The sequence below is a fragment of the Fopius arisanus genome, unplaced genomic scaffold (genome assembly GCF_000806365.1).
Source record: "Fopius arisanus strain USDA-PBARC FA_bdor unplaced genomic scaffold, ASM80636v1 scaffold00045, whole genome shotgun sequence".
NCBI lineage: Eukaryota > Metazoa > Arthropoda > Insecta > Hymenoptera > Braconidae > Fopius > Fopius arisanus.
The window spans coordinates 468,934-493,247 of record NW_011887784.1 but is presented as its reverse complement, the minus strand read 5'-3'; the positions used below and the strand labels follow the sequence as shown (position 1 = coordinate 493,247).

General features: G+C 38.2%; 1 protein-coding gene across 1 annotated transcript; it reads left to right on the top strand.

Moving 5' to 3' along the window:
* The first annotated feature begins 1,650 nt into the window (after positions 1-1,650).
* p130CAS (Serine_rich_CAS and FAT-like_CAS_C domain-containing protein p130CAS) lies at positions 1,651-24,253 on the top strand. Its single transcript, XM_011305880.1, has 7 exons — positions 1,651-2,067; positions 16,098-16,244; positions 16,745-16,888; positions 20,823-20,943; positions 21,202-22,175; positions 22,356-22,703; positions 22,871-24,253. The coding sequence occupies exons 1-7, from the start codon at positions 1,990-1,992 to the stop codon at positions 23,156-23,158; spliced, it is 2,100 nt and encodes a 699-aa protein (XP_011304182.1). The 5' UTR covers positions 1,651-1,989; the 3' UTR covers positions 23,159-24,253.
* The last annotated feature ends 61 nt before the right edge of the window (positions 24,254-24,314 follow it).

Below are 24,314 nucleotides of genomic sequence, written 5' to 3'. Positions count from 1 at the left end.
TCTGCTCGTGCTATAATCATTTTTCTCTACTTGTTACGAAATCTACGATTTTGTCTCTCATAAACTGACGTACGAATTCCATTCATTTTTCAATGATTACTGGCATGAAATAACTCCGAGTGATTAGTGACTCCGCAAGATATTTCTAATGACAATCGATTAGCCATCCCCAAACAAGACGATTCAATTACAAAGACCGAGTAATAGTCATTAATGTATTCGCCCTTGTCCTGAGGCTTGAACAACCAGCACACGTTGACTTCCTGGAATTGAAATGGTCGTCTGATACTGTCCCTTTGATGTACACCACTGCAATTACATGCGTTACAACGTGTCGTGAATGAAATAACCAGAGGAAACACGTTTAGAATTAATGATTTAGAATGATCGACTAATTCCATGTATTTTGTAGGTTTAAAGAAACGTTTACTCTACAATTATTGAGTAAAATCGCCGCCTCAAGCAGTGGATTAATTTCCCTACCCTCGTCTCGTGTGTAAGTGTCTGATACAACTACTAATTTGTCCTTTTTTTATTTCACTCTACGGGTTTTCTGACTGTCGTATCCCTCGGACACTATTTCATGTTTTATTGATGAGCGTCTAGGTCGCCGTACGGCGCCATGGACATTATTTTCATCAAGACCTTTATGAGCAACCGGAAAAACGATAAAAAGTGATAATGAAGGGTTTAAAGATGTTCTACCCCCTTCTAGCCGAAATGACCAATTATCAGAGTTTTCTCACTAGTTGATTCGATTTCATAATTATTTATTGCCTCCCAAAATTTTATGATCATGTAATAATTTTTCTACGTTTTTTTATGGACTGAAAATGATTTTAGGTCTAGATGTTTGGAATGACGTGAGATCGAAGGAATTGATAAATAAAGGCCATTAAATCCGGATCTGCTTCATGAACACATACGCCTTTCGTTTTATCATGCATGACGCGACGAATGAAGAAGAATCGACTCAAAAAATCCCCGGCATCATTGAGCATTGAGTCACTCTGTGACGCAATCATTCTCACTCGTTATCATCATCGTCTCGAGCAGGTGAGACATTCTTGTGTGAATTACCTTGACAAATTTCATAGAATGACGAATGAAAGTTGAGAATGAGGTACTTGAGGAGGAAAATTGACAATTCCAACATGAAAAATGCCATCAGACTTTAAATCATTGCAGAGGAATTATCAATTAAAAATAGGAATTCCCATGATTGAAATAAATAATAATAAGAATAATCGAAAAAAAATCAAAATGAACAATTACATCAAATTACATACGTACGTTATACAATGACATGAATTGACGACAAAAACAGGGTGATATGCTAACCTGTAAAAGTAGGATCAATAGATGAAAATCAATCGGTCTATTTAATTTGGAAAAAAAACAAAAAAAGGATAGGGTAAATTTTTTTTCTGAATGCACTGGTGTTATTACGGTAGAAGACACCCCGTCAATAATAAATCTCGACTCACACACCCGTACAACTCACATCGATTGGAATTTTCCGATACTATACTACGATTTTTCGTGGTGGGGCGAGTAAACCGAGTTCGGGAAAATTCGTGGATGATCGGTGATAATCGGTGCGCAGGGTATCCAATACCCGCCCGGACTCAAGGCAGTACCGCGCACAGTCTCACCGAGGAAAGGTGTATCCCTCCGATTTTTTCAATCAAGTCTCGTGTTTCCGATTTAAATCGAAATTTAATACCACGAAACACGATCAACCCCTTCCTTTCCACCCATCCAATGCATCAGGGGTGATATTTTAACGGGATTAATCGACCTGACGAGATAAATACAGCCCTACGGAAACAGTTTTATCTTGGATACTAAAGTGCTATCGATCGTGTTGTATATCTGTACACCTCTGATTTTTATTCCATTGTTTTATTTTACAATAAAACCATTTTGACGGTTGACGAGTGATATTGTTTTTGATATGATCACTCATCTGTGATATTTCGAGTGTTGATGATCATCGGTGACATCATGATTGGCGTTAAAATGCTGCCGCAGACACCTGAAATTATCTCGACATCTCTCAATCCGGTATGTCAATTAAAAAATTCCCAAAGTCTGGATTATTTTTTTATTTTTTTGATCGTTTTGCTTGTTTGGGAGGGGGCGTTTGGGGGCGTGTGATTTCCTGGTATTTTTCTGGAGTTCTCTTTTTGGTGTATTCAAATTGGGAATGATGGAACTCAATAGGTACTCGATGTCTTTTTTTTGTTGGATCGCGATGTGAGCATTTTAATCTACAATCCACACTATATTTGTTTTTGAGGAGGAGTTCATTGGACTTGGAGTTGGAATTAACGCAGGGTGTATTATTGCACTAGCCGTTTTTGTTTTGTTTTTTGGAGTGAACGGGATGATTCATTTTGAAGTTTAACTTTCTGCAGTTGTCTTACTATTCCTGGACTTTTCTGGAGTAAAAATTTTAAGACAAGTTTGTTGGAGAATACTTTGATATTATTTATCCTTTTACATAATCATATTGTCATGTCGAGGGAAAATTCGTCGTGGGTCTTGGAATTATTTAAAATAATGTCCTTCTTCATTGTTTATCATACTTGAAGTACTCTACAGAAATTTTGGTACAAAAGAATTAATTATATAAGCGAGGAAATTCATTTCAAAGAAGCATTTCAGTTTTTTTCTCGTGGAGCAGTTCACAGCATGCCTTTGGATGTTTATACAATCTTTATTTATCGAGGATTACTCATTTTCATATTTTTACATGCAATTGTGGCATTGGGCTCAATTAGGGCTTTTTATTGTCCGAAATAGAAAGTGTTTGCAATGAGAAAACATTCATAAAGTCTCATTCAACACAAATTTAGGTCTACAAAATGATTAATTACGAGTTAAACTTTCATCTGATGCTCTTGAGATTTCCCAATTGATTGACTACTTTTACCTAGAAAACTAAATTCTTTTCTGACGACTTGGTCATAAATTCCAGAATAAAATTCGTTCAAGCGTCGATAAATCACTCCAACCCTGAATATTACTTCGGGTTCGAATCAATTATGAGGTGGAAAGCCGTCTAAACTTGGAGATATGAATTCCTCACCGATTCTAGTTGTTAAATATTGAATATTCTCGAGGGATTGGTCTGTGCGTGAGATCAGCCCCGACTGCTCATTTAAATTACAACAAGCGATCTATAATCTCCTCAAACATTCTCTAAAATATCTCCCCCACGTCACATGTCAATTCGTCTTTTATAAAATTTTACAAACCAAATGCAACTCCGTTAGAAATGGAAATTAATCCATAACCCAGGAGTAACTGTCACGTGCATCGTTGTCTGGAGTTTGAGAAATTATGGAGTAACCACTGGATGAAATTTCCGGGGATTCCAACCACTCCATCACGATTAATTGTTCCCAATGGCTCGGAGTTGAGTGCATTTCAAGTACTCGACTGTCCGCCAAATTGGTACGAAAAATCACGAGATAATAACGAGAATAATTGGAATGGAAGCAATTTAAATGTCATCAATAGATATTGAGAATGACAATTGGTTGTGGTTTAACGGTAGAGTTGAAGGGAAATTCAGATCGATAGGAGATTTCATCTTCAAAAAATGTCAATCAATTTCTATGAATAGTATGAAAGAGTTTTAATTTAGATTGAGATGAAAATTAGGGAAGAGATTGGAAATCTATCGAGAGGGAATGACGGAGGGTAAAAATGAACAGTAGCTAAATTAAAGACTGTCCCATGACATTCAGACGGGTCATATGCCGAATTGGTTAAAAGGTCGTGTGCAATGTTTTTTTAAATTGCGTTCTAATTTACCGTTAGTCACCCGGTCAACTTCACTACCTTTCTCCCAAGTAAGCCGATACCTGTCTTCCATATAAAGAACAAATTTGTGCATGAGTACCAAGAGAAATTGCCGAAGACTTTTACCGCAATTAATTGATCGTTTTTAAAGATTAACGTGAGAACGGTTCAATAGGTATATCCCTCCGACATATTCATGTGCATTTAATTAATTTTCACCTTTTTCCTCCTCCGGCAGATTATTTTTCTGCATAATCTCGAGAGCTCATTCTTCTCTTTCTGTCAACGAACAACGAATTCCCGGGAATTTAAATAAATTAACATATTTACGTAAGAACTTCCTGAAAATTAAGAAATCAGCGTGAAAATCAGACAGAGTTTATGAATAATTATTGCAAATATGAAGGGGAGAGATAATGCGTATTCAACGTTTGTTAATTGCTTACGAATACTTGCTATTTTTTCAATTCAAAATCATACAAATTTCTTAAAATTTGAATTAACGTAAAAATAATTTCACCAAGAAATTAATTCATCTTTTTTCACACTTCACACCCAGAATTTCACTTGCAAATCAATTAAATATTTTAATCATCACCATTTTCAATTGGCATTCAATTCCCCAAAATTGACTACCATAAAATTCCTTCGGATTAACCCTCAGTTCCGGTTACAAAAAAAATTTGCAAAACGGTGAATGAACTCTGACAAAAACCCCAGAGAATAAAAATTCAAAAATCCTCAGGATTCTTTTACAAATTCGTGTAGTATTGTTAAAAAGTGCCAACAAATGGTACAACGGAGCGTCTATCTCGATTAATTTGGCACTCTCATTAGAAAATAAATAAATCTTAGAAAGAAGTCATTGTACGACCACCATGTAACTCCCAGGTGTCCCCGTATGTCAAGGAACCCATCGTTTGTAACCGAGTATTCCTCTTGGGTCCCTCTCACCACTCTTTATCGCTTTGTTTTCACACCGCTTGCAATTTAGTTCCACGAAGGCCTTCGCCAAACGATTTCGCAAGCAAACCGTCAACAATACATTTTGTGTCTCCAGAGATATCACCACCTTTGGACTACAGTTTGTGTTAGCTGTCTTCTCCGCAACAATTTTTTTTCATTCTCCTCCGGGGGTAATGCACTTTTTAGCCTCACCCATTTGGCACTGATGTCACGACCCTAAAAAAAGGGGGGGTATGAAGCTTGTGCCAAGGGGAGCGTTAAAAGGACACGGGGGTGGGTACCTAGACGTCCTTTTTTTCCCTCTTCGTGTGTTACGATCGATCGTTGAGGCCTTCCTTTAACACCCCGTCGAGGTCGATTCACATTATCCTGGTTGGTCAATGTCACGTTCCTTTCCAAGTCTACACACGTCCTTTCTCTGATACTTGGTGAAAGTTTCATTTTTACTTGTACCTGTGGTCATAAAATGTATGACTTGCCAAATGGAAGCAGTCCAATCATCAGGTTTTTTTTCTTTCCAATCAAATCCGGCTTTTTCGATTTATTATAGTCGTTTCTGAGTCCTAGTCTTATAGCCTCAGGAGTTCGAATCAGGGAACAGACAATTGGGAAAAATTTTGATCTGATGTTTCTTTCGGGTATCATTGGTGTTTTTTTAAGAGGGTCTCTGAGATATGTTTGAATGTCCTCTGCTGATTCAATTATCTTGTATTCTGCAAGACTGAGATTAGATTAGATGTGATTAGATTCCAGTGATGAGATCTCAATTTCAGATTATTTATCTGCTGTTTAATTGAAATTTGTTGGTCTCGTATCATTGGACAATGGAAAATTGATTCGATATGTCTGTTCGGTTATTTATTAATTCAAAGAGCGGGAACACGTGCATTTTAGTTTGGTAAAAAACGGCTGAAATTTTTGAGTTTTTGAGAAAAACAACATCTGCGAAGTTCTTCATTCTGCGATAAAATTCAGCTATGCCCATTTAAAAGTCCTCTCCGATGAATTCATAAAACGAAACTGCACCTTCACATACTCTAGAGTAATAGCCTACTTTCCCATTTTAATAAAAATTTAATAGGGAGATAACGGTTCAGGTTAATGGGGAATTTTCTTCATTTATGCATCTACCTTTGGAATAAATTATTCCAGGATGGAATCTCAAGAGTTCATTTTCAAAGTCAAACCGATTTCTTATTGAGAATTATATTAATCATTTTACTCAGAATCACTTATTTTGGAAATATCTGCATAATTAATATAATAGTTAAATTATTGCATCATTATTACATCATTCCTCTCTGAATTTCTCGCTTCATTAATAATAAAAATATTTCCAACTCTGGAATCATTAAGATGATTGTTACTTGATCGTGTAATCCATGCCCTCGAAAAAATTATGAGTGATCACCAGCTAAAGTATTTTTTCTCAGTACTATTCCAACCTCACCAGCAGATGTGGTACTCACCCAATGGCTCCTTGGGATAAGTATTTCTCGAACTTTTCTCAAGTGAGCCTGCCTCAAGTACCAGTCAATACTAGTGTTCTAGTATTTTTTTGTTGCACTTGAATAATTTTCATCGCAATGCCAATTATTTCTGAATATCCATTACAATTGAATAAAATTCAAATCGTTGATTTTTTTCTGTACAATATTTCTCGGAGGTAGAAGCATCGCCTGAAAATTTCCGAGCATCGATCGCCGATAAAATTTAATCTTATCAACTCCATTGAAATGGGGCGTCAATCCACCGTGATAGTCCATCTGCAATCATGATTGAAGCGGTACAGAAAATAATACCAAGTTAATTTGATACCGTTGAAACGAGTTTTCTACCGCCAACTGAAAATTATCCCTCGTAGTCATGAATTCCAGGTGCTCTACATTTAATTTTCTACCTTGGCTCATCATACCCGTGGGCTTCTCGAATTATCAGTGACTTTTGCGTGTCCAGTGATACCGTGAGAAAGCACGTGATGCATACGAAGTATAAAGGTCCAGAGCACATAATTGTCCTTGAAAAGAAACGAAAAAAAAAAGAAAAAAAAATCTTGAAGATGGAGAATAAAAAGTTGGGAAAAAAAATTCACGTCAATTACTCGATGTGAAATGCGTGATATTTCGTTATTATTGAAAGGCTATTTCCATCGACAAAAGAGTGGTTTTGAGTCATGGTAGCTTGCAATTCAAAATATGATCCTATCGGGGTACGATAACAGCGCAAATATGAGGCTTATCTATAAACAATGTGTACAATGCGTGTAATGTTCGCGTCGGGACACGGATACGTTATTTTTCAAGAGTATTACTGGAAAGCGATAATAAAAAACTACGAGTACTTATCTTTATTTCAATTTCGGTGGATTTTTATGGGGAGGAGGTCGCGTGTTTTTGAATTTGTGAAGATGGCGAGTATGTCTGAGTATTCTCCTTGGAGGTTGAATATTTAAGTGTATGGCAACCACTGGGCAAGAAAATCCAATGGTAGTGGACGAGTTGGCAACATTTCGAGAAGGCGAGTCCTTTTTTGGTAATCAACTGCAATTGAGTCCGTGCGTTCTGCTTTCATGTTGAGCCGTCAATGGATTGTATATCATTTTGAATTTTTGTTGCACTCTTTGAAATATCTTGATAATTCAGATGCAATAGACGTACGACTATGAAAATTTATGAATTAAATAATGATATTGAAAATAAAAATCGATATATTTTTTCATGTCAATCTGATTCAGCATTTCCTAGAAATTGAGGAAAGATAACAGAAGATAAAAAGAGGAGAATGAGAAGATATTGGCAATAACTTTTTAGAGTATTTAAAACCTCTTTGACAATCTCGGCCCTAGATTGAGGCAAGAAAGTACAGAAGGCAAGAAGCTAACGGGCATCTGCTAAAGTGAAACACTCGTGCCCCTTCATCACAAAAACACATACCAAAGAGTCGTCTAAGCGAGTCAAGTGTACAACTAGAGTCTCGACGAAAAGTTAGCCGCATGTGTTTTCACTACAGTAGCTTATGCAAAGTTAAAATCCACTCGACTGAAAGTAGACTGGCATAGTGACGGATGAAAGGAGAATGAACGTTGCAAATATAATTTCATTGGAGTGGTTACCTATCAAAATAACGAAAAATATTACAACTGAAAAAATTATTGCTCCAAAGTATTACAGCTTTAAATATTTCAACAGAAGATATTATTTCGACACATGACAATAATTTAAAAAATATCATAATAAATTCTCGTATTTGGTATATAATTGTCAATTACTCCTGAACTTTTAGTCGATACAAGGGTCACCCATTGGAGGGACTTGTTAAAAAAAAAACGATAATAACGAGATGTAATGGTGGAATGGTGGAAGTACTCTCGCTGGAAACTAGGTTGACAAATGCATTGGGCCATGGGAATTGCTTTTTTTTAACTCGTGATGACATGAAAAGATGTCTCTCACGTTTGATCGTGCTTACCCTCTAGCAAGAAAAGATTACGTTTTAGGGATGCTGGGAAGGATTCGGAGATTGGAACGCTGCCATATCCCCGGAAATACGTATAAAATGTGGGATGTGGAAAAAATAGGGAAAATATAAAAGAAGTTGCGGTATCACGGAACATCGACCCACATTCGTTATTTGACCCCGAGGACGACCTTTGAATCATTCATGAAGATCATAAACTGTGTCGGATCGGATCCCAACGATTACGCTAGAGCTGGCTCATTGATGATTCAAACTCAGTTTTTTTAAATCAATTTTCGAGGCGAATTGAGTGACACGGAAGTTCTTCTCGCGAATATCTCAGGACTCAATGTTTTTCGTTCCAAGAATTTATTGTAGAGATCATTTGAAAATTTCTGTTAATTTCTAAATACGAATTGGTATTTTTGCCAGGTACTTTTGTCAGGTACATCTTATTATATGAGAACATTGTCCAATGCAGTCTATATTTCGATGATCAATACACAATATTTTGACCCATCGAACATGATTTTACCATTTGACAAATCCAAATATTTCCGATCTATTGTTGCATTTGAGGGATTACATTGAGGTTTAGAATAACCCGGATACACACACCCGAAAATCCCGGTTTTTCATCAGTCCCTGACAAAAGGAGCATTAATATGCGCTGAACAGTTCGACCATAAAAAACGATCAAATTTACCCGGGCCATTCTCTCTCGGCTGAATAAAAATGAAAAGTACATTGTACTGAGGGTTGCATACAACCACCAGAACAGGGTTGGAGTCTATGATGGGGCATAATAAATCTGGCACGTGGCTGCATCTCGCAAGCGTCGTTACTCATGTAAATCATCCGCATAAGATAGTTTTTTAAATCTTATTTTGCCTGTATAAAAGCGGTACGATTTATCGAGTGAGAGTGGCTCTTGTTCCCGTGGGGTACCGTGCAATCTACTTGAGCTTATCCAATACGTGTTTCCCTTTGAATCAGCAACAAGGGCGCCGGGTCCCCGGTGCTAATGTCTTTTAGCTCAGGCAACGCCTACTGCTGGCGATAACGAGTCTTTCTCCTGTTGCACTGGTTGTTGTCCAAGTATCAATGCTGTTTTATCACGAAAATTATCAACAAAAGTGCATAAAATTTTTCAATAACACTATTTTTTGAATTTCAAGCTCTTCCCTCAGATACTCAATTCACTCCTCCCAAATTATCACATTTATACTGATTTTTCAAATAATTTTTTTATATTGTCAAAGTGGGGAAAAAAAATATGTAAACAATATATAAACAATATTCGTTACACAGTAAATGGTTTAATAATCTTGATGCGATCGATTGAATTTAGTAAAAAATGAGATTATTGTTAAAAAATCATCAATAACTCGTTGAAATGCATCTGGTGAGTCGAAAGATTCGGGAAGGGAAAAAGTTCTGAGAAAAAAAGAAATTGTTATGAAATTTAATTGATTATATTATATCATCAAATTCAATACGATTTTTTATGAGTGTTTGAACTCATTGAATTCGTCTGCTGATTGATTCGCTGAAACCAATTGGATAATCAAGTGGTTTTGACACTCTTTCCCCATTGTTTGGATCACTGGAAGGTTCTCGATGCGTGAATAATTAAGTTAGCTCCACTGGATTATAAACTCGCGCGTTGTCCAGCATTGGGTCTGACACCTAGGGACCCCCTCGACGCCGGCATTAATGGGATTTCATGCGACTGAACCCTGAGTACATTGTCGTACGTGTTTAGGTGGTAGCATCTCATGGAATGGATGATACGTCACTCCATGGTTCCTGTGGTAGTGGCACCCACGTCACCCACGCACAGATCCGCATTTGTGACTCAATGGAAGGGACTAAAATAGATTCCACTGGAAATCATGAATGAAAATTCCATCGAGATGAAATTTCAATCTCGATATACTTCTTTCATTGAAATCACCCAAACCCTTGAGTTCTCTGACTCGTTCTGATGGAAACGGTTTGGATTCAATTGAATTGAATCATCCGATCTGAATTTTTACGTTTTTTACAGATGATTCATCTCAGGATAAATAATTTCTTTATAATCGATATTTTTCGGGGTGAAGTCTTGAATTCTAACCGGTGGAAAAGATAGGAAAATATTCGGGGGATTGAATAACTTTTTCTGAAGATAAATACTTGAATTTTTTTTCAAAATTTTATCTTTTTTGAAGAGTAAACATTCCACTGAATCCACAAATTGCAGGGTATTTGGGGGAGTTCTTGAAAATAGACAAACCTGGTGAACAGATGGCTCTCTAAGGATGTATTAAATGTAAGCAAATTTTATCTGTCACGATCCCATTTTCCCCGGGAAATTTCTCTTTCGGGGAAATTAAGTAGTCCGGGTATTGATAAAAATGTGCGGTTTTCATGTGCCGTTTGATCGGTGGAGCTACCGTAATCTCGTATTACACTACGGTCTTGTTTCTTTTGAAAAAATTTCAAATGACTTCTCAAGTGTTAACCCGATAAACTCAGTGGTTCTTGAGGAATCAGTGACGCACGAGATGAGAAACTTGTGAAGATGACGAAGTAACTCCTCTTTTCCTGGTAAAGATTCTTTATCATCAACAAATTGTTAAGATTCTTGGGCGGAAGTTTGAGACGTTTCATGTTTGCACATTGAAGTTGAGCAAACTTTCCAAGTTAAACATTAGACAATTAGAATTACTACACCTGAGAAGACAGCGCTATTAAAATTGCTTGAAATTTCGCATTCACTTCTCGCAGCCTTCTCAATGCTCAGCATGACTTTAAAAGAATATTGTAATAGTGTTATTAAAGTTATGACTAGTTATGACTGTAATGAAAATTCCTCTACGCCGAGTCCCACCAGTTATTCAACTTAAAAATTAATATATCTATCGAATGAAAGGAATACACCAAAAAGGCGATAACTTCGGTCTTAAAAAAAGGAAAAAAAATCCCTGAAATCTCTACTGCGCAAAATCACTGAAACAGGATCACACTTTCGCTTTAAAAATATTTCCACTCACCCGGAGAAGCCCAATGCGATTGATTTTAATACTCTTCTTGATGTGAAACTTCCATTAACCCACATCGTCTCAAATATCTCAACAAAAAATTAAAAAACGAGGTAATGAGCGATATTCCCAGTGCAAACTGCTTTCTACCCTCTATTTCCTTTTTCCACACCAGCAAAAAAAAAAGAAAAAAATTGAATTCCTGCACTTTACTGAAGCATTTGGCTAGACTCAGCAATTGTCGGATTATCAAGTGCATCCGGGGGGCAACGACCAGTTAGAAATAAATATTTCTGTCATGTCTGAGCGTAACGATTTACGGGGAACATTTCAAAGCGAAAATTTTCCTCATCCTCTCCGTCCTCCTGTACTCTTCACCTCTCATTTTAAAGAGGATAAAAATGGGCCCCGCAAATGCGGACCAGATACTCCTGTTATTTGCCTCAGAGGGACGAGCTAAACATATTGGCAGTTAAAAGGGCTGGTGCTCACGTGCAAGCCAAATTTTACGATTCTCTAACTTTCTGGTCATTTTTATTTTCTTCATATATTTTTTCAAACTCTCCTGGTTATTTCTGTCTCACTTCGACATCCATTCATCCCACGCAGGTTTTATGACTCCTTGGCGACTCGGGTGGCGGTTGTCTCGAGGTTATCCTTCCTGGAAGGTAGAGATGGTAGGCAACAGTGGCGGTCTGTGGACCACTTAAGGCTCTTTATCGGTTTGAGGTCTTGTAGAAAACTGGTCCTTCGGTGGTGGGAATTATTGCACGAGACTGTCCGTATCTGGATGATTTTTTTAGAAATTTTTAGGCTCAACACAAGGTACTCCAGACGATTTGGCCATTTCTTCTTTCTGCGAACTGGCTTTCTCTGGTGATTCTAGGATTCCCAACGAGTTATCGATATCTTGTCATTTTTTACGTTTCAGATAAAATATACCATTTGTCCGTTCTTATTTTATCATTATTCAATGATACATTAGTTTTTTTTACTCTTTATTCACTTTTCTCACTTTTTCGTTGTTTTGGGAATTTTTTGAAAAATTTGTTGAGAAATGGCGAAATGGGATATTTTTTCACGGCAATTTTATCAGTCGGTGCTTAGGAATTCGTGAAAACCTGAACGAATGAGAAGGTATCGGTAATAATTCGAGATTATGAGGATGATTTCTTGCGTTTGTCGTTGGTACGTCGATATTTTGCGAAATTTCAAGGAGGAAATCGTTATTTCCCTCGACTGGCGTGAAAGTATTTCGAGTTTAGTTTAGTTTCGTGCTCCTCGGTCATTCGGAAAGTTAATGGCGATATGGAAACAAAGGAAATTCTACTGGAAGATGTTTATCCACCAGGAGATGAGCTACTGCAGAGAAATAATGTTGAGAGTAAAATTTTTATGCTACGAACGAAAGACCTGCGGTAGAAGTGGAGATGGAGTCTCCGGTGCTGTGAGAACTGCCACATGTTCACTGGGTTCAAGCCTTTGGAATTTATTTTCGTTTGGATTCCTATTGTCTTGGGGAATATTGATGCTTGAAAGAAATAGGGGAATTAGAAGGAGAAATAAATACATATGTAGATCAGGGGCTACAGGCGGTTCGGATTTCAAAAACTACCGATCGCTCCCCGGATCAGTCTTCTGGGTGTCTTTTCAGGAACAAGTGCATCGGAGAAGACGTGGTTTTTTTCGAGGGTAACAATAAAACATGTGACATGTAAAAGGAGAAAAATATTCTCACAGGCGTTCTGGGATGGAGCCATATGTACCACTTGACGGTTCTTCGAAATATTTGTTTAGCAGCAGAACTATTCAATTCTTGAATATTTAATATACTAGTAACAATTTTTAGTTGAGATGAGTTTCAATTTAATTTTCATTGAAAAATGTCAAATTCAATTAATTAATTTATTTATTCATTCATTCGATTTGTTCTTTCAATTTTTAACATTTCCATCAATTTTTGGAGCCACCGATTAAATGTACTTGAAAATTGGGAATTACCAGAATATTCAAGGAATTGACTAATCCGTCAATGGAAAAATTCCATAAAAAAATCATCTCTCATTGTTGCTAAATGTTATTAAAAAGTGTAATTTTCCAATGGGGAATTCATGCTGTTCGAATTTATTTTCGCTGTGAAGTGATAGTTTTTGAGGAATTAGTCATGCGTTTTTTAAAACTCAAGCTGTTCAACATGTGAGACATGATGACCGATTTTTCGGTGTGAGTCGATCACTCGCAGTCTTGGTTTATGCAAATTCATTTGTTAATCCCCTCGTTTCAGATTGTTATAACGAAAATGAATTAGGCATGGGAACTAGGGAAGCTACAACCCGCAGAGCTAATTCGACACGCGTGTGACTTTTACTCTCGGATTTTTCTTTTTGCTCGACCTCGGATACTCGAATACAATGGAATTAGATAACTATGCGGGTTGTCAGCGGATAATTGCTGAAGACATAGCTTAAACGCTGTACAACTGCTCAAGTGGTGTACATTTGTATTAGCGTTGAATTACATATCACGTACTCATAGAACTCGACTTACCGGTATAATCAGTTAGTACTTTGGCACAAAAATAATAAACAATGTTGCAAGGAGAATCGCTTTCACCTTTTACCACTGATTTTTTTCTCTCATTATATTCTCTTTAGACTAAACTCGATTGACCTCGAAGTAATTCAAGTAGTTTTTGCCTGATCGAATTACTGAAATCCAGAATTTATTTTCATAATTATTCCTATTGATTAGGATCGAGAAAAAATTGTTGAACAATTATAATGATTTTTTTTTTTTTGCGAATTGGAGTGTGGAGTGGAAGAATCATTTCACTGGTGTAAATTCGTTGTGGTTGAAGCCACGAAGAAAAAACTTTTATTTTTTGCTGACAAATGGATTCTGCAGTGTGAGTTTATTTCGTGTTTCGTCGAGTCACTGGCAGGCTAATTTTCAGACCCTCTGCACGTCAATCTGCAGATGCTAATCACTGGAATTTGGTTGGTCGAGGGGATGAGATTAGTGGTAAACTCTCGTCAGACGTCTTTTCAAGTGGCTCTTTCAGGGTTTATGGTGTTTTGATGTTTCGCAGATATGTCCAATGCAAGAAACGATTGCCGACCGATCTTCACACCGTTGAAAACCGTGAATTACATGGTTTACTTCCTTTTACGGAAAATAATTGTAATAATCGGTTTTCATTTTACCTTCGAATACATATCATTCTCTCTGGTTTTTTCCATTGTTTTTTATCCATCTGAGTAACTTCAGACTCTGAATTTACGTATAAAATCCTTTTTAAAAACATTAAAAAGAAAAACAATCGCCAATTAAAATGTCTCTCTTGTTCAATATTTTTTTTTTACATATCATTTTTTTATAGAACGATATCCGATGTGTTGAAGAGTTCATTGAATAATTAAAAATTTTTTCATGCCAAAGTATGTATCTTCGGTTCTATCCAATCAATAATTTTTTCTAGAAAGTTTTGGCTAAAAATGTGTGAAACGTCTTTAAATCAGTCGTTTGATTAAAAATCAACAAGATCAACATTTAAGTAGAACCTGTATTCCCGTTTTTGAGGGGAAAGTGAAGTTTATCATTCTTCTTCCCCTTCATTACCCACACGACACAGATTACCCGCCGAAAATCCCTTTGAACCTCTCCTCCGTAACAAGTTCCTCGTAGAGATAACGAAGAACTTATATCCTTCTTTATATTTATTTATGTTTTTTCTATTTTGTGTGGTGTCTTTCATACCCTCTCGAGCCGAAACGTGTAAATTTATCGCGCCGGCTGTTATAAGATCGGATAATACTTTCTGACTCACACTGGGAACCCCCGGGGTCGTGATACAAACGTTTGAATACAAAACGGTTTTTATACAGATCCGGTAAAAATTACCCCACCTCAAAATATTGGTTTAGGACCGGGTTTTTTTTATATCGATCCATCGATACGTTTTTTATCGGCCCCCAGTGCCATTTGCGATAGTTTTAATCAAACCCTCTGATGTACGTAATAACCCGGGTTTATTGAGCTGCAGAGAATCGAGAAAATCGGGTTGACTCGTAATATCCCAGATGTAATTTCGTTTTCCATCTGGAATACCAGATCAGAGCAGTTCGTTCTTCAAAATTTCATCTCTTGGATTTTTCGTAGATAATTAACGACTGATTAGATCTGCCGAGAGTGCACGTCATCGTCAATTAGTCCTGCCTAATTGCATTAAGTACTACCAGAGAGCCTTGAAAATTCTCCACATGCAATATTAACCGTTCAAAATTTAATTAAAACGTCGAAACTCGTTCGGCGAGAGGAGAGTCTGGGGTACAGCTGAAAAGCAGACTGAAACTTTAATAATGTATTATTTTCGTTGCAATCTCATGCTTGAATACATTTTTTAATTATGTTTTGGGTGCAGTGGATGTATTTACGCATCGCTTCTCAAATAATTTCTCTGGAATGATCTATAATAATTTTTGTGAGAAAAATAATTCCGCCATTCAATCTCAAAGTCAGAACACATGCTATGATAAATTACGTCACAGAAATATTGCTCCGAGTGCGCGGCCAATTCAATTGAACTCACTTGAGTACTTCTGGTAACACAACCCAGGCCAAAATACTTGTCTTCATATATTGTCAGGCTGTCGCCTCTCTTATCTATCCCTCAACGAGAAGACGAGTGTTAATTGTCAAGGGGTGAAGGGTTCAGTGTTATTTATCTCAAAACAATGAGCGCAGAAATTATTTTATTTGCGTTTGAGGTGTTAAAAGGGCGGATGAAACAGACCGAAGAAATTTACTTAAGCTAATTGTTACCCTTTCTGTTTTCAGAAGTGCGTAAAGGCACGGGCCCTTTATGACAACATTGCCGAGGCACCAGATGAGCTGGCATTTCGCAAGGGTGATGTTCTAACTGTTCTGGAGCAAAATACTTCGGGTCTTGAGGGATGGTGGCTATGCGCCCTCAGGGGTAGACAGGTATTTTCTCATTCCCTCAATTTTCGTCATTTGCTCTCGCCTTAAATCTGCATTTTTCTTCCATTTTTTTTTGATCGAATGCTTTTCAAGCGGTGGCCGGGGGTCTTCTTCCCGGAGAAAATTTACCTCGAAAATTTCCCCATCAAATTATTTTTTAGTTCAGTCTGGGGATTTATTATTTGGTCATTCTATGGAAATTTTAATGATGATTAATTGAAAAATAATACAAATATTTCGACCCCATGATTTTTTCCTGTATTTATCGATGATTTTGTTGATTGATAATTTTCATTCATTATGAGCAATGAATTTTTCATTATATATGATAATTTGTTTATGATTCGGGGTTTTCTTTTTTTATCCAGAAAATTAATATCTGAAAAATTTTATCTGACGAAGACGCGGTTCCTTCTGATCATCTTGCAAATGGAAAAATGATCAAATGAATGGAATCCGTCAGTTCAACGAGTTCACTCATTAACTGTCATTAAACTCCTCAGGGAATCTGTCCAGGAAATCGACTGCGTCTGCTAGTAGGTCAGTACGACAGTGGTATTGGCGGCAGTCGAGCTGATCTCACCCTCTCCGAGGATGGAATCCAACGTCATGGAAAAAGACGGAGTTGGCACGTTCAATCGAACAGGGTGAGTACCTTTAAATAGATGATCTAAATAATCCCATTTCACATTAAAAGACCCTTCCTCCTGGATTCCTGGACAATTGGATTGAGTTGAAAATCACCGCCTCCCCTTTCGCAAGATATTTCCCTTTATAATTCATTTGGATTGAGAAGGCAAAATTGCAATAAGATGTTTCCCGTATTTTTTCCGTATTTTTCCCGTATTTTCCTGAAGGGGTCAAATGAATGATCAGTGGCAAAGGTGAGGCAGGAAGCAGCTGACGATGCGTATTGAGGTACAGCCACGTGCCAGAATGGCCAGCCACGCCCTCATGAGCCCCTCAAGAATCTTTTCATTCTCAAAAAAAAAAAAAAATCTACCGCTTTTCCCCCAGTCAAAGACCTTCATTTACACATTTCACGTTCCATCATTGTGCTACCACCACAAAACCGTTATAAATACTCATCCTCACCCATGAATTCACTCCAAACATCTTCCTCATGATTGATATCCCTCATGACTTTCATTCTCCTTTTGAGTATTAAAAAAATGGGACAACAGTGACAGTTGGCTCAAGTTTAATTTCAACCTCAATTCGGTGTACCCTTGCAGATCGATTTGGATGGAATCGATTGTTTGGCATGGGGGTAACATTCATTGGCCAGTTTGTGTGCGCATACAAGGTCTAATTCGTCCGGAGTGAACCCCATCAATTTGAACAAGCGCCCCTAGTGCCTTGGACCCATATGCCGGCATACGTGTTCTTCTGTTGGAAAATAAATAGAGGCAATAATGTCCGGAAAGGAGTCAGCTGACTCAACTGTTGTTATACAGTTGCGCTCTTTCAATCGAAATTTGAGAGGGCATAGTTGCGATGGCCAATTGTGGAGGTTGGGGATTTGCAATTGAACTTGCAATCGGATTTGCAATCGAATTTGCAATCGAATTTGCAATTTGTTTTACACCCCTTTCGAAATTCACGTGTTTTTTTTTTCCTGGAAAAAAATTTTAAAAATTGAGACAATCGCGAAAATTAGAGAATTATCGGAGGAGTTTGGGAAATTCAAATAATGTCAATAATTTAGAAAATCGTGAAAATTGCGGAAAAATTAGAGGAATTCAAAGATGGCGTTGGATCTCATTCTGACGAGGTCAGCAAGTAGAATTTTTTTTCCTCTACGCAGCGCCTCCAGTTTTGAGGGATAAGTGATCCATTCGTATCCGAATGAAATTATTGTGAAAAATACGAATTTTTGAAAAATCATGAATAATCGTTCAATAACTTCCCGGAACTTGTTCCCGTGGAAGCTGTACAGTTACCTCTCCCCCCGAATACAAGCTCATCATAACAAAAAAATAGCAGAGCGCAAAACACTAACAGAAGCGATGAAGCCAAGATCCTTTTTTTTTTATCAACAACTGGAATTTTATGGTCTGTCCCATGGAGAACCTGCTGGCCTGTACTTGCCATGTTGGACACTCTGGTGTCCCTTGTTGGCCTTATAAGTCCCTGAGGTCGACGTCGGTGGGGCGTGCGACAGTGTATCTGCAACTCGTGCAAACACACGCCTCAGTATCTTTGAGGAGAAATAAAGGAGACAAAAGTACTTTGCGAAAAAGAAAAAAAAATAGGGGGAATGGAAAGAGAGATACAAAAAATAGCGCGGAGAGAGCCAAGAGGACACTGCAGTCATCTCGATGGAATGTGCGGGCGGCATCAAAGAGTAGAGGACAGAAGATGCGTGCATGGATAAGACCCATCTGCTCCCCTATGTGGATGATACTTTTATTCGAAACTTCCTCTCTTGTTTCATGTTTTAATTTGTCCTCTTTGGAATTAAAAGATACCAATTGAGGGAACGATAGAAATGCGAGTGGAGAAATCCGTGATCAGAATTTTTTGCGAGTCTTTTGGTGGTATTTTACTCGGATGATCACAAGTGGATGATCTTCCCCAGATCATCATCCTCGACGATTTTGTTGTCCTCAGTTTTCCCTCGTCGTTGAATACAACAGTTAATAAAACGATTGAAATATAAATGCGCGACGCCTCCTCAGTCCACAACTCTATAAACACCGAGTGAAAATAAATGAATAATAAAAAAGAAATTGCACGGAGAACCTGAGGAAGTGTGCGTAGGCAGGGAAACTACGGGTGATATCAATGAACCCGGTGGAAACTTGTTTGCGCGTGGGTTTATCCTCAGTTCACTAGGACCTAGGGTGTGTACGTGCAGAGCTCACACTACAGGGGTAAAAATATTCTTGATTAATTAGGTAATCAAGTTTATAAGCGATGACATCGTGTAGGCAATATTCAATTAGATATTAGAAAGGGAAAAATCAGATTCTCATGTATAAATTTTAATTACGAAAGTCTGCATTTTGCAATGGCAATACAATTTAATCGTGAATTGATGAAGTTCTCTGCTCCATCGCAGATAAATTAATTACATTATTTCGCGAGATGCCTATAGAACTGTTTTTTTTTCTGGAATCATGATACATTGCGTAATGAGTGTATGCACCGCTCCCTCAAGAACTACAATGCACACCCCCTCGTTAGGCACCAGTTGCACGTTTCACGAATCCCATGAATATAATGTACCTGAGCCTCCCCCAGAATCTTCAACCCCACTAAAGATCGCTCAGGAAGACATACCTGGAGGGAACTTGGTGGTTCCTATGGCAACGTCATCCCTCTCACTGACATTTTTTTTTTCCTCCCTTTTCCCTCATTTTTACAATCCCTGGCATACACTTTCCGTTTTCATCTGGTCTTCCCTCTTCTCTCTGTACACTATTTTTCACGTTACAGGTCATACGCCTTTTGGTGTACCCGGGGATGAGGAGGGAAGAGAGTGAGAGTGCGCCGCGACGCTCGGTATCGACCGACCTCAACCCCCAACTCCGTCCTTTCCTCTCATTCCATCTCACCCCTTTCCACTTTTCAACCCCCTCAGCATCACCACTACAATCAAATATCCTAGATGCCTCTCCGGTTTTTCCACTACGAGAGAAATAGTAAAATAACGTGGCTTCTTAATTCAGGGTCGCTCTCAGTCTACTCCATCACGTTTTTCTCTTTATTTCTTTTTTTTTCCGCTGTTTCAAGAGGAAGGCGCGGTGTATAGAGCCCACGTACACTCATTTATAGAAGAAAAGGTTTCTCTCATTTCTCTATTGAAAAAAAAAGAGAATTGATGAGGGTCCGCTGTGTGATGGAATAGTAAAGAGAATAATGGCTGACTAATCGAGGAGCTGTGGAAAGAGGGAATGAATTATTTTTTTGAATTACTCCAATTATCGAGTCGCGATGAATAACTCGATGTTTTTTTATTGTTATGGAAATAGGGGGATGGATTACTAGAAATTTGTGGGGTGGGAGGAAAAATTATCAGGAGAATTTCGGGAATGATTTTGCGGGAGATTTGATTTTTTTTTAATTTATCGATAAAATATCGAAAATTTCGGGGGGAAAGTGTATTTTTGAAATTTAGGAAGCTTTCCTTTGCAGACTATTCATACGAGGTCTGAACTTTTAATTCCATACCTTTCATCTCCCCTCGATGGGGGAGAGAGTAAACACGTCTTTTCTGCTCGATTGTACATACGAGCCCTTCACTCAGGGCGGAAATGTCATAATTAACCCACCCGAGGGTTTAATTGGTGGATGAATTGAGAAGAGAAGAATTAAGAGTCCTCGTTCCTTCATTTTTTACGGGATGCCGGGGCTATGGCAATGGCAATCATATCGCCCCGGGATATCGAACGTGACTGGCACGGTAGTTGATGGATATTGCGAGGCGTGGTCGGCGTTGTTGGTGTCCTGGATCTTATCCAAATTTATCCACCTCCGGGGGACTCAGGGAATGGGGTTTTAATTTTCCGTACATATATATATTTTATTTCTTTTTTTCACCTTTTTTCAACGTGTTTTTATCTTTTTGATCCACAGGTGGTGACACCGCAAAAATGTGGGGATGTCTATCTGTACGATCTGCCAGCGAATCGGAGCAGTCCTGCCCCATCCTCACATCGAGATTCACCGCTGAATTCGATGGATCAAATTCATGGAGGTAATTTTTTTTTTTCAACGAGAGCATTCAATTACTTGGGCTCTTGAATCACGGGGATTGAAATCAATTGTCATCCCATTTTTACATGAGGACATTCGAGTAATGAATGTAAATAAAAATGATTATAATATCGTAATAATGAATTTTAATGTATCCTTTATTTTTGGAGATATCTCTGAAAGTCTGAACAGATAAGGTGATCTATTTTATTTTATTACATCACTGCGGAATTATCTGGAAACGAATCTTAATTCCCAGGTCGATTCTCCAGTGGTCACCAGAACTCTATAGACTCCGGCGGTGACATGAGTGATTGCTACGACGTGCCGCCCCGAGCAACTCCAGTAATTCCGTCTCCAGCCAGCAGTCCAAGCCCTGCTCCCTCGTGCTACGACATCCCCAGGCCACCCACCTCCTGCACACCAAATTCCAATTGTTCCGGCGGTTCGGGTGCCACTCCCCTGGACTGTTACGACGTACCTCGTCCTCTGCAGCCCCTCACCCCGAGTAGCTCAGCCTCCAGTCTGACAAATGATGGATCATTGAGTGGCTCCAACAGATCAAGCATAACAGCACCCGACTACGACATCCCGAGACCTCGTCTTCCCTCATCATCGAGGTACAACAGCCTCCAGAAAATCTCAACAACCCCACCTCCAAGTCAAATGCCTCATAATCATCAGAATCAACAGATTTATGACGTTCCTATCAGCAAAGAAAGCCCACAAGTTAACAAAGAGCTTCCACTGGAGCTTGAATCAGCTCTCGAGGGCCTCCAGAAGCTCCAGAGTGAGGCATCAGCTGCTGTTGGTCGTCTCTTGGGGTTCGTGAGCCCTGGGTGGAGGACTGCACAGCGTCTCGATGCAACACTCATGGATTTAAGACTGGCAGCACTGAGATTGAGAACATCTCTTCATGATTTAGCGGAATTCGCTGAGGGCACACTTGGCAATGCCAGTAAGGCACCTGACAAGGGACTTGCTAATAAATTTAGGCCACTGGTTAAGGCCCTCAGGGACTCGGATAAACTGGTGCAAGAGGCTGCGACCGAGTTGGATCAGATTGAGTGGGACGCTGGGAGGCTAGCCAGAGGTGGTGATGAAACATCAACGCCCACTAATGGCACTCCAACGGGTATTGGTCAAACACCACAACCCGATCCACTGGATCAACTCATGGCGTGTGCTAGGGCACTCACTGAAGATGTTCGACAAATTGCCAGTTTTATTCAGGTATTTTTGCACGTTTCCAAAATTGTTTATATGAAATAATTACAGAATAAATGTAAAATATTGTTTTTTTTTAAATTAACACTCAAGTCATTAGATTTAATCACATGTTTTGAGTAATGGATGGATTGAAGTCAATTTGGGATGTGGAATGAAAAAATGTTGTTGGTTTTATTTTCACAGGGGAATTCAACACTTTTATTCAAAAGATCGTCAATCATCTCCAGCAGTGCGAGCACAAATGCAGAGGACTATGACTACGTGAATTTAGATTCACGAGAGACTGTGGCGAAGCAAAGGGAGGACATAAGGGCGGCACTCCCTTCCGACGAGCTGAGGAAGAGTTATGATCTCCTCGTGGCGGAGGCTGATAACGCAGCTATTCAGACAACTAGTACGCCGACTCCAATGGATCCTAATGATAAGCAATTGTTGGCGTTCTACGTGGCGCAAGTGATAACACATGGGGCACATTTGACACATGCTATTGAGGCATTTCTGCAAACTGTACAGCATAATCAACCTCCGAAGGTAGAAATCAGAGATAATCATATAATTCCAATGATTATTGGACTTCTAACACGAAATTTTATCCACAAAAAAATATCTACTGATTAGATATATACTTTTTACTGAATCTTTTTTTTGTTGCAAGGGCTCACATGTTTATGGAAGAATTGTTTTAATTTTTATTTCAGGTTTTTCTGGCGCATGGAAAATTTGTTGTCCTTAGTGCACACCGTCTGGTGCACATTGGCGATACAGTTCACAGGAATGTCACAAGCAATGAAATACGAACGAGGGTCCTTCAGTGTGCAAATGCTCTGAGTGAAGCACTCGCTCAGACAGTATCAAAGACGAAGCAAGCAGCCCAGTTCTTTCCAAGTGTTGTAGCTGTGCAGGAGATGGTTGACAGTGTTGTTGACGTTTCTGTGCTGTCTAAAGAGCTCAAAGTTGCCATGATTCACGCTGCTCAGCAGCCTTGAAGCTCAAACATGTGCCACTGGGGATGGAATGAAATTTTACCTCAAAACATTGCTGAATGAACTTTTAAAGTTCGATTACTATTATTACACACTATACAGCGTTAAAGTACTGCCAAAGTATAATTTGCGGATAGAAAGATAAATGATAAAATAGAAATCATGGAATCAAATGTGTCGAGTAAAGTGGTAACGGGAAATTAGGCCATGTTTTATGAAATAGATGAGATTTTGACTTTATTTTGTAGCTGAAAATAACGTAGACCCTTTTTGGAATGTATTGTAATTTTGGAGGTCGTTTTAGAGTCAAATGATGTTGAACGCGGAATTAAGGAAGTGGGGAATGAGATGAGTGAATTTGGTAGACTCGCGGATGTAATGGAATTATTATTCTACATATTGAAGAAACCAAAAAAGAGATTCACCGTCGATTTTGAGTGAGAGATAAATTTTTTATACCAGAATTTTTGTCAGGCAGCTGTGAGTCCACTGTTGGATTTTCGGACACTTATTGATGTTTATTTAACTTTGAATTGAAGTCACAACGACATTGAACTGCTGATTTATGCAGAGAACTGATTTTACAAAGAGACGAATTGAAGACCAGGGAATATACACATTTGTAATTTTGTGAATTGTTTATAATTTATTTGCCATGAAATTTTGTAAAAAAATGTATTCGTTTTAAACGACGAGTTCTGTATTGTGATGTTCTTCAGTATGAAGCCGATTTTCGAATGAATTCGGTGCATATCGAGATGAAAAATTGAGAAAATTATTGAAAAAAGAGAATTGTAAAACACTTAATTGATCCTAGATGTAAGAATATTATACAATGTACATAATTAGGAATATTTATATATAATTCCTGTCCTATCAGTGTTATCCATGAGTAGGGAAAGAATAATAGAAAAAGATAGTGTATCCGAACTGTGCAATGAGATAATAATCGAGAGGTTTGAAGAGGCAACAATTATCTACTTATAAACGGCAAAAAAAAGTTCAGGAATTTTTAGGTTCTTGTGATTTTATTTTTGTGGCGTGTCACCCCTTGTATTTATAAACACCCGAGAATTCAATAAAGAATTAAAGCCAAATAAAAAATGCCTTTGTCTCGCATTTTCAATGCATATAATGAATTTTAAAAAGATTTTATCGT